The sequence below is a fragment of the Helianthus annuus genome, chromosome 13, assembly GCF_002127325.2.
Source record: "Helianthus annuus cultivar XRQ/B chromosome 13, HanXRQr2.0-SUNRISE, whole genome shotgun sequence".
NCBI classification, from domain to species: Eukaryota; Viridiplantae; Streptophyta; class Magnoliopsida; order Asterales; family Asteraceae; genus Helianthus; species Helianthus annuus.
The window spans coordinates 145,396,499-145,407,894 of record NC_035445.2 but is presented as its reverse complement, the minus strand read 5'-3'; the positions used below and the strand labels follow the sequence as shown (position 1 = coordinate 145,407,894).

Genomic DNA, 11,396 nt, shown 5'->3' with positions numbered 1-11,396 from the left:
AACAAGGTTCACCGATATCAGTTAAACTCTAAACCGACGTTCCAAACCGTTCAACCGGCCGGACTTGGGTGATTCCTGTTTGAGCCAAGGGGACAGGTGGGAACGAAGGTTATCATAGTTCAACACGTTGTTAAGATACCTTGAAAGAATAACAAATAAACAAACAACCAAGTGTTAGACGAAAGGCCGACCAGGTCAGAAATGCTGGCCGAACGGCTAGGCTGTCGAACAGCCCAGCCGATCGGGTGTGCCAGCCGATCGACCGGGCCAGCCGATCGGCTAGCACATGGCCCCACACTCCCAAACTTTGAAGAATAGTATTGACGAAGTAATGTTCAATCGAATGGGTCACTCGATGGGTAAACATTACTGTTCGGATCATGAGATACTATGCTTCAACACTAAATCGTTTTCACAACTTGTTCGTAGTAGAGAATGTCAGCCGATCGAACAGACTGTCCAATCGAGTAACATTCAGTTGGGGACTAACATGAAGCTTCTAGCCGATCGAGTGAGCTAGCCGATCGAACGAACCGTTCGATCGAACGACTCGAAAAGGTAGGAACACTTCAGTGTTCTCAAATACTGCAACAAAAACTTCCAAAGTTCAAATCCTCTAACACAAACACACCAGAGGAAGAAACAATCCACTCGAATGGTCCAGCCGATCGAGCCAGCCGGCCGATCGAACAGGACTGTCTAATCAGATATACCAGCCGATCGAACAGGCCGTTCGATCGAACCTGTCGTTCGATCGACCAGCCTATTCGATCCATCCATACTTGTTTACCTTTCCGCGTTACTTATCGTTATGCTATCGAACTATTCAGGCTAATCCTACTCTCAGCGCTCCCTTCAATCCACAATCAATCACTGTGAGTATACTCGAACCCTTTTTGCTTTAGCATTTTTGGGTGTTACATACGTTACCTATCAAATCACAAACAAACACACTACACAAACTATTTGAACGCTAACCGATTGCATGTATTACGTGATTAAATGTATGCTTGTTATTATGTTTACACGTGGAAAGCTGTCTACCTGCCTTAGCAACGTAGTACTATAGTTTGGACTCAGCACCCGTTCACACGGGGGTTGTTAAGGACAATCTACTTGCATGATTTACGGTGGTGATCATGTATTGCGAACTGTCTCGGACAGTCAACCCGCAGTCACTGGTATTGATAGGTCCATGTCGATAATTTACATGCATCATTGCTATCTGTGTACGTGCCGGTTATGCGTAAACTATTCAAACTCTATATGCTATTATCAAACTTGTATGCTCACCTCTACATTTTATGTATTGACTTTATTTTAACGTATGTGACAGGTGCTTAAGTTGCTAGGATGCTTAGACGTGTGGTGATGAAATCGAGGCTAGGAAGAGTCTAGAAACCAAGACGATTTATATTTATATGTTAAATCTGAGTTGTCGGAACATGTTTTGTTTGAAGAATATCTATGTCTGTAATAACTAGATTTATCTTATTGGTCACGGTATGGGACGTGATATTTAAAACTATTTGGTAATAATAGTTGTTATGGAATTTCTTTGAACAATCTGTTTCGCTCAGTGTCGCGCCCCGATGATTCCGCCATCGGTTGGGGTGTGACACTTCATACGAAGCTGTTCGTACGAAGCTGGGCTTCACACAGAACCGTCCAGTTCACAAATGTGGTTGTTCTTGATGTTTGGAACTACATTTTCGCCTGAATCTGATGTGTTTTTGAGTCCTATTCAAGACGGGTTCAACACCACCTCGTTCCACTATTCAGTGAACGAAATATGTGTCGATTTAGGTCCGTGTTAGGGTGAAAATCAAGTTTGAAAAGGTTTTACAAGGTTTTCTCCTAAATCTAACACTTGGTGAGTGTGAAATCAGTAGATTTCTAACTTGGGAAGCCGAAGCTAGGCCCAATACACTCGATTAAGTGTAGATTTATGATAAAACAAGAAGATTTGATGAAAAAAGATGAAGAGTTTTCGTAAAAACAGAGAAGTTATGATGATAAAGATGAAGTTCAAGTAGAAAGATGAATTTTAGTTGGAAAACATAAGAGTTTGGATGAAAACAAAGTGATTGAGGAAAATCGAAGTGGAAAACGTTATGTAATCACATAAAACTGTTAAATCTTACTTGAAAATGGTCGGACAGCAATTCGGCAGCGTTTCGGTACGGAATCAGCAAGTGAGAATGAATGAGGAGGGCTTGGATATTTATAGAAGTAGTGGGATCGCACAAAAGACATGGTTCGAACCCGCTGCCTTCGTACGAAGGCAGTGCCTTCGTACGAGGCTACATGGCTTCGTCCGAAGGTGCTATGTCGTGTATAAAATCCTTGTTTTCGCGTATAGGATGCTTGTTTAGTGTGTTTTGTTGCGTTAATTAGCATTGGTACTTAGCGTAATACTGAGTTTTGGGTCGCGTTGCGTTTTAGAGTGATAAATCGAGTTGTGCGAGTGGCGTTGAGTTTGCGTTGCGATAGCTTTTGCGAGTATAATCCATAACATATAGAACACACACAAGTAACACATAAGAACACACAACATAACATTACTACTACTAATAGTGTCTGCGATTTAGCGTTTTTAATCGTGGTACACGAATGCGGAGGTGTATGGTAACCAAACTAACACACTCGGCAAGCAAAGTTGCATAATTCTCTGTGATTTGTGTTGCGTTAGCGTTGCGAATAATAAGCGTTTAAAGCATTCAGCGGTGCTGTGTGATGAAAATGTATTTAGTATAACATAACCTTTTATTTATATCGAATCTCGGAATAAAAAAACGATTACAAATCGAAGCAAGTAGCACCAGGTAACAATCCGAAAAGTCGGGTTGTTACAGGTAACACGTCTCGAAGATACCCTAAAGATAGGTTAAATCAAGATTAATCTTATGAATTTATTTCATTGTGGTTTGCATGAATTTGATTGAAGATCTTTGTTGGGAATTAAATTATACAATTCTATTAAATGGCAACCACAGTGCTCTTTGCTTAACGGTATTGGAAAAGGTGTCCCTCTCCATATAGTGACAATTCAAGTCTCGCAGTGGAAAAAAAAGGTTCAGATTTAGAAGATAGTTTATCATCATAAAAAATAGCGACATTGGAGTCAGTCTTGAAGTCCCATGTTACACCCATGAGCTAGTGGTCTATTTATATGGTATTTCTCCTTGTAAAAATGGTGTGAATTCATATTTTTTTTGAAAAGTTTGTTAAAAGAAAATTGAATATATATATATATATATATATATATATATATAAATTGCTGTGAATTGGTAGCTGAAATTGTTACAATTTGCTGATAAACATCGGCACAATTTGCTGGAAAAAAGACATCAGCATAGTTACGCTGATAAACACAACAGATAAATTGTTCTTTGCTGCTGCAGTTAACTCGTATTATTTTTATATAATATGCGTATCTATTTTAGTTACAATCACGTTGTTTTGATACATTGTAGGGGGTTATTTGAGTGCGACATGTGATGTTTACGGGCCGAACTATAGCGAGTATCCAGATGACCCTAAGGTGTGGGCACGTGTGATTGGACAAGGTCGCACGTGCCAGGTATACGGGGTAGGATCTTTGAATCTACAGTACTTGGTGAGCGAGACATCTTCTTCTTCTACTGGGTCTGCACCATTGCATGTAGAGTACCAACGGTCTCAAGAAGAGGTATCTTTATTACCAGTTGATAGTACTAAAAGTTAAAAATGTTGGTTCATGTCATTTCATATTAAAAACCAACCGCATAAAACCTGACCCGACCATTAGAATTTATTGTATTAGAATGTATACATGTATTATTATCTTTGGAAATTAAACTAATAAATAACTTTCTTTTGCGTCAACTATTTCTTTACAAAATATATTTACTAATTATATCAATATATATTTTAACAATGTTTTGGGTTCAACTTATGCGAACCCGAATGGTAGATTTTGAAATTCGGTTTGAAGAAGAAAGGAATCTATTTGCAACTCGGCTTGACAGAGAAAGGAAAGTATGGAAAGAACTTCAATAACTTTATGAATTTATGAATAATTGGTGTCCTCCTTCTAGTTAGTTATAGTTTCTGATATCTTTTAAGAAATATGTTAAATTGTATTAGTTTACAGTTTAAACATATTTAAACTTGCACTACAACACATGATTTTTGAATGTGTTATTGTAACTTTGGTGAATTTCGTAAATCAGGTTCTTGTTATCAAATACTATTCCTACATTTTTTTGCCACAAAAAATGTAACTTCTAATTTTGTTTTGCAATTTTTTCTATTAAAAGATTAGGTCGTCGGAAAAGTGTCACACCAAAAATAATGACCTTGCTTTTTTCGGTCGGATATACGTCACAACATAAAACAAACTTTTGTCGGAAAACAGTAAAAAAATAGTAGATTTTTATTTTTAATTTTCTTTTATTTGTCGGAAATTTGTCACAAAAAAATACTGGGTTTCATCAGAAATTTGTAACAACTGTTTTTATTTATCTGTTGAAAAATTGTCTCAAAAAATACTGTTTTTTGTCGGAAATTTGTAACAACTGTTTTTATTTATTTGTCGGAATTATGTCACAAACAATGTTTTATGAATGTTTTTGTTATTTTTTTTTTTTTGTCGAAAATGTGCAGCTAAAAAAATTCCAAAAATATACCAAAATATAATAGATTAATAATAACTAAGAATTGTTGTAGGAGATCCGTAGCTATTTGTGACGCGGTGGTTTTGTAGGAAATGGGTAGGAAGTTGCGTAGGAAATGCGTTGGAAACAATTTTTCTACGAGGCGTTTTCCTACATCACATATTTGTCACGAATGCGTGTGAAAGCCTGTTTTGTAACGCATTTTCTACGAAAATTGGTGTAAAAAGTTTAGATTTTCTAGTAATGATATTACAAAAGATTTGTATGGGAAATTGTTTTAGGAAATTAAACTCAAGTTGTTTCAATTGTAGTGTTATTTATATATCTTAGCAACTGTTATATTTAATGTAAAAAAAAAAAAAGTAAAAGGTATTATATTATAAAAACTATAATAAAACCACCAAAATAGTCAATATAAGTTAAGCACACTATACATTCCACTATATCTCATTTAAATCAAAACTATGGTAACTCATATATTGTGAATTTGTGATGGCAAACTTGATGTATTTTAAGGTGAGTGTAGGTGCGTTTGCTAATCAAAAAGTTATAATTTATACGCACCAGTTATAATAACAACCAAGACAATTTGTTCATACATCATATCTATGCAACTTGGGCTTAATATTGTACATTAGATGTACTTTTATAATAGGTATAAATAAGACATGTCTTTGTAATTGGGCAATTTTATACACGTACCAATGTACCATTTTAATTGTATACTTGGTAACAAAATATGTGTCAACTCATTTGTTGGTATATACTTTTGTAAGTATCTGTTATCTCTTCTACACTGTTCATCACTTGTAATATATGTAGTGTTGTATGCAACATCCAACACACTCACTGAGTTGCACAAATGGACTCAAAAAACTTGATTCGATTTCTCTTCTTCACTTTCATCATCGCCCTTCTCCTCCTCCTCACTCTCACCAACATCCCCTATCCCCTCCCACTCTCCGACAACAGCGCGTTACTCGACTGCGCCACCAACTCACGGCGGTGCACCATCAAACAACCACCCAAACCCACCACCCGTCTCCACACAACCGACCTACCCCACCACCCGCTCGACCCCCTCACCCTAACCGAACTCAACAAAGTCCGCTCCATCCTCCTCTCCCACGCCCTCTTTTCAAACTCCAACTCTTTCGCGTTCCACTCCATCGTCCTCGACGAGCCAGACAAGACTGTCGTGCTGGAGTGGAGCCACGGCGATGCACTGCCACCTAGAAAGGCGTCAATCATCGCACGTGTCAACGGTAAGACTCATGTTCTCACCGTTGACATTACCACTGGAGTGGTAACTCCAGTGGACGTAGGGGAACACTCTGGTTACCCCACCATGACTATTGAGGACATGACGTCCTCGACATGGGCCCCGCTTGGGAACGCGGAGTTCAACCGTACGATCATGGCACGTGGCATTGATCTAAAGGATCTAGCTTGTCTCCCTATTTCACTAGGGTGGTTCGGAAAAAAAGAGGAGAATCGACGGTTGATTAAGGTACAATGTTATTCAATGGACGGTACAGCTAATTTTTACATGCGACCGATCGAAGGGCTGACAGTTGTTCTTGATATGGATACAAAACAAGTGGTTGAGATTAGTGATAAGGGGAGGAACATCCCGATACCAAAGGCCGCCGGTACAGACTATCGTTTCTCCGCACAAAACACTAAACATAATTTAGTTAACCCAATATCCATAGAGCAACCAAAAGGTCCAAGTTTTGTTATAGAAAATGAGCATCTAGTGAAATGGGCAAATTGGGAATTTCACCTTAAATCCGACCCGAGGGCGGGTGTGGTGATTTCTCGGGCCCGGGTTAAGGACCCGGGTACGGGGGAGATAAGGAATGTGATGTATAAAGGGTTCACTTCGGAGCTATTTGTTCCGTATATGGATCCTACCGACGCTTGGTATTTTAAGACTTATATGGATGCGGGCGAATATGGGTTCGGGCTTCAGTCGATGCCGCTCGACCCGCTTAATGATTGCCCACGTAACGCGTATTATATGGATGGGGTGTTTGCCGCGGGTGATGGGAAACCGTACGTTCGAGAGAATATGGTTTGTGTTTATGAGAGTTACGCAGGAGATATAGGGTGGCGACACTCGGAGAGTCCGATAACCGGAATGGAGGTAAGATACATGTCTCAAACAAGGGCGTAAATCGGTAAATGAGCTGAGCTCGAGCGGCTCGTTTAATTTATATAGGTTCGTTTTGAGCTTTAATTCTAAAGCTTAAGCTCAGCTCGTGAGTAGCTTTTCAAACTTGACTCGACTCATTTATAATTTATTAAATGTTTTCACAAAATTCATATATGTATAATTATTTTTTTTGGGTAAAGGATGTATAATTATTTTTATATATAGTTATAATTGTATTTTTATATATAATACAATATATATTATTTATTACTTCTATCATAATTTTACATATAATAATTATTATACGAATTTGTGTTCAATATAACAAATAAAAATTATTTAAATTTAATGCTCATTTGGGCTCGTGACTCTGACTCGTGAGCCTACTCGAGATAACGGGAATGATAAGCGAAGTTTGGGTTCAGTGGCGGATCCAGGGGTGTTTTGGGGGTTCCCGGGAACCCCCTCGGTTTGAAAAAAAATGGAAAAAGTTAGTGGAAACCTTATATGATTTAGAAAAAAATAGTGAGAATTAATGAGAATCTACCAAAAGGAACCTGGTAGAAAACATTCCTGGATCCGCCACTGTTTGGGTTATACTTGTTTATTAAAGGGGCTTATTTTTAGGCTCAAACTCGAGCTTGTTTAAACTCAACTCAATTTAAGCTTTTATCAAAGGCAATTTTGATTAGTTCGTGAATAACTTGGCTCATTAACATCTGGTACCGTCGCCAGTGAGGTAGTGGTAGAGTGGTTGGGGAAAGACTTGGTGTTCCTTGTGACGCAGGTTCGACTCTCACTCTCCCCATTATTTTCTACGACATCCAGGTGAAGCGCGAATACGGGTGGCACCGGTTCGTGTTGGATGAGAGGTGAGGTTTTACCGATTATTCCACTGTCGTGCTTTCGGGCGGGTGGAGGTCGGGTTTCCACGCATCTGAGAGAGACAAGGGGCTGGCGACAGTCGAGTAGTCAACCTTAACCACAATGTCCGGTATCATGATGATTCACACATAGTTCCTTGCCATTTTTTTAAAAAACATCTAGTAGTGTGAGATATTAACTTATGGGAAAAGCATTAATTAATAATGATACTTGAATGTTAGTGGAATCTTGAATAATATTCTGGTGATGGTTATTGGAGATGTCGCTATCTTGAATTTGGGGTGGTTGATTTTTGAATATTCTAAATAAGTAGTGACAAAATATAATAATAATTGTGATGGAAATTTGCAGATAAGAGAAGTGAGACCAAAGGTGACGCTAGTTGTAAGGATGGCAGCTTCCGTCGCTAATTATGATTATATAGTCGATTGGGAGTTTCAAATGGACGGATTGATCCGAGTCAAGGTTAGACATGGAAAACACTCGTAAAAATCATTTTTCCATGTAAATAATTCATTTTGCTTAATCTTTTTCGAAGTTTTTACATAAAATACACGTAAAAGCTGTTTAATAATAAAAATTAAGAACAAAGGTTTAAAAATCAGTTAGAAAATAAATTAAAAAAATAAAAAAACATTTTTTATTTAAACGGCTTATATATGTGTTTATATGTAAAAGTTATAAAAATATAAAGATGTTCTTTTTTTCTATGTAAAAATAATTTCTTTATTAGTTTTTACATATAAAACTAATAATTTCTCGGTTTTTTCTATGTAAGATTACTTTTTTTTTTTAGTTTTTACATATAAAACTAATAATTTCATGATTTCCTACCTTTTTATAATTTCTCAATGAACCTCTTCTGTGTATCATGTAACGCAAGTGATAACTTATTTTTTATTAAGAGATTTACTTAAGAGTTCATACTTTATTCATCAACCATCTAATATTATATTGATTATAACAATAATTTTTTCCTTGATAGAAAATAAAAATATTATACTTTTGTCTTTTTTTTTTCTTTTTTATTCTAAGAAGATCCATTATCTACGTTCGTGCACTCGTGTATGAATTAAATTCTTTTATGGGTTTTTTTTTTTTTTTTTTTTTTTTGTTCTCCACAAATTTACTTTTTTAAATGTAATGTTTCTATCAATTTAGGCTTTTCTATTAAAACATCGGTTTCGTTCATGATTTAACATTATTATTTATTTATATATAATATTAGTTTTATTTTTTATTTTATTTTATTGCAAATTGAAAGAATCTTGAAATTTAACACAACTATCTTTTTTTTTTAATTTTCAAAAAAACAAAATCTATTAGATTTTATGATAACGTGATTATATTTTTTATGTTAAAATTTCAAAATATTTGGATACATGTTTAAGTGGTCGGACTTAATTTAGAGTGATAAAATAATTTGATCTACAACAAATACGAAAACATCAATTCAATATTGAGAGGTCATTTTGTACCTTATTATTCGATACCGATTTTATCCTTTCTAAAACATGTTTCAGATATTTTCTAAAATAAAATAATTTAATGGTTTGTCTTTTATGGAATTTTAGCAAAATAAAAGACTAGCTACAAGTTGATTTTCTAGTGATCGGTCTATTCTTTATGGAATTTTAGCAAAATAAAAGAGCTACAAGTTGATTTTCTAGTGATCGGTCTATTCTGTCACTGATTTATCATAAAATATCTTTATGGACGTAATCTTGATTTGAAGTTTCAAAAATTGACATTTTAAGGTTGGCTTGAGTGGAATCTTGATGGTGAAAGGCACTTCTTATGACAACATGAACCAAGTAAACCAACCGGAAAATCTTTACGGCACACTCTTATCGGAAAATGTCGTCGGAGTCATCCACGACCACTACATCACCTTCTACCTCGACATGGATGTAGACGGGCCCGACAACTCTTTTGTCAAAGTTAACCTTAAGCGGGAAACAACCTCGCCTGAGGAGTCTCCTAGGCTAAGTTACTTGAAAGCCGTTAGAAATGTCGCTAAGACTGAAAAAGACGCACAAGTAAAACTAAAACTTTATGACCCGTCTGAGTACCATATTGTTAACCCATCTAAAAAGACACGGGTGGGTAATCCAACCGGGTACAAGTTGGTTCCTGGTGGGACCGCTGCTAGCTTACTAGATCTTGATGACCCGCCTCAGAAACGAGGTGCCTTTACAAATAATCAAATTTGGGTTACCCCGTATAACAAAAGTGAGGAGTGGGCCGGCGGATTATTTACTTATCAGAGTCATGGCGATGACACTCTTGCCGTTTGGTCCGAAAGGTAAGTTTTTTCCACATTTTCCTCCTGTAAACTAACTTCATAATTGAATTGGATCCGTTGGTAAACCAGATTAGTTAATTCCATTGATAACCGGTCCGGTTGGGCTCATTTGAATCGGTTGGACAGTTGAACTGGACTGTGTGATTGGACCGGATTTCAAAAAAAAAATATTACCTTTCAAAAAATACATTTACTAATTAATTTACTATACTTCAACTCCATATTCTTTATTATTTCAAGTTTTGTGCTTTGTTAACATTGCAAATTCACATCAAAAGATAAAATAGTTTTATATTTTGTTTTATTTTTAAAAAGTTACATATATTTTTTTAAATTATTTGTGACGTCATCTGGTTCTTGAAAACCATATGCTGCCAATGAACGAATAATATGAAAAAACCGATGCCGCCAATAAACCAATAATATGACCGGTTATTGACCTAATTGACTGAAGTTCCGGTTTGATTTGGTTCAATAAATGTATAAAACTCCCTTATGGTTCTATGTATTTACATTTTACACCCCTAATTGCCAATTACACAAGTACTACCTTTGGAATCTTTTCAGGGACCGAGCTATAGAAAACAAGGACATTGTAATGTGGTACACATTAGGGTTTCATCATGTTCCGTGCCAAGAGGACTACCCAATCATGCCGACTGTATCATCGAGTTTTGATTTGAAGCCCGTTAACTTTTACGATAGCAATCCTATTCTCAACATCCCACCACATTTTGAGAAAGATTTGCCAGTTTGTAACGCGGCTGCTTCCGCTGCTTAGTTGCTTAAACTTTTAAAAAGATATTTGGCAATGTAGGAAGTTGTAGAACCGAATTCGTCAATATTTAATAACGGTTTGAGGCATTTTTGTCTCTTGGTTGATCTCTTGTCCAAATTTCCGTGTATGTTGGCTCGCTTGATCTATTGTTGTTTTATGATGCTTATATGTTGAACAGGGCCGGCTCAACCATTTGGTGGCCTAAGGCGAAGTAAAATCTTGTGGCCTTTTTTCCAAAAAAAATGTATGTAATTGAAAGTTAAACTTGAAGGGCCTAAGTGTAATTATTTGAAAGATTGTGATAAAATTTAAAAACAAGAAAAAAAATGGTGAACCAAGAATTCGAACCCTGGCCTCACAAACATCCATACATACACAAAACCACTACACTACCAACCATCAATCTGTTGATAACTCACACCCTAAATCTTTTATAAATGAATTGTGGTTTCATCAAATTATGGAGGCCCTATAGTTTTGGTGGCCCAAGGCCCAAGCCTCATTTGGTTTACCCTTGGGCCGGCCCTGATGTTGAAAATGGTTCATCAAGTGTGGGTTAGCTAGTATTAGTAACATAAATTGTATGCATCTGATAAAAAGAAAAAGTATATG

At 36.5% G+C, this 11,396-nt stretch overlaps 1 protein-coding gene across 1 annotated transcript; it reads left to right on the top strand.

The window, feature by feature from the left end:
- The first annotated feature begins 5,117 nt into the window (after positions 1-5,117).
- Positions 5,118-10,890, top strand: LOC110899651 (primary amine oxidase). The gene is made up of 4 exons (XM_022146541.2): positions 5,118-6,807; positions 8,053-8,166; positions 9,459-10,006; positions 10,574-10,890. Exons 1-4 carry the CDS (start codon positions 5,521-5,523, stop codon positions 10,785-10,787), a joined length of 2,163 nt encoding a protein of 720 aa, XP_022002233.1. The 5' UTR covers positions 5,118-5,520; the 3' UTR covers positions 10,788-10,890.
- Positions 10,891-11,396: the final 506 nt, after the last annotated feature.

Coding starts and splice junctions, on each gene's coding strand:
- LOC110899651 (XM_022146541.2), top strand. CDS start 5,521: ATGGACTCAAAAAACTTGATTCGATTTCTCTTCTTCACTTTCATCATC. Junction 6,808..8,052: donor GTCCGATAACCGGAATGGAG/GTAAGATACATG, acceptor GGAAATTTGCAG/ATAAGAGAAGTGAGACCAAA. Junction 8,167..9,458: donor ACGGATTGATCCGAGTCAAG/GTTAGACATGGA, acceptor TGACATTTTAAG/GTTGGCTTGAGTGGAATCTT.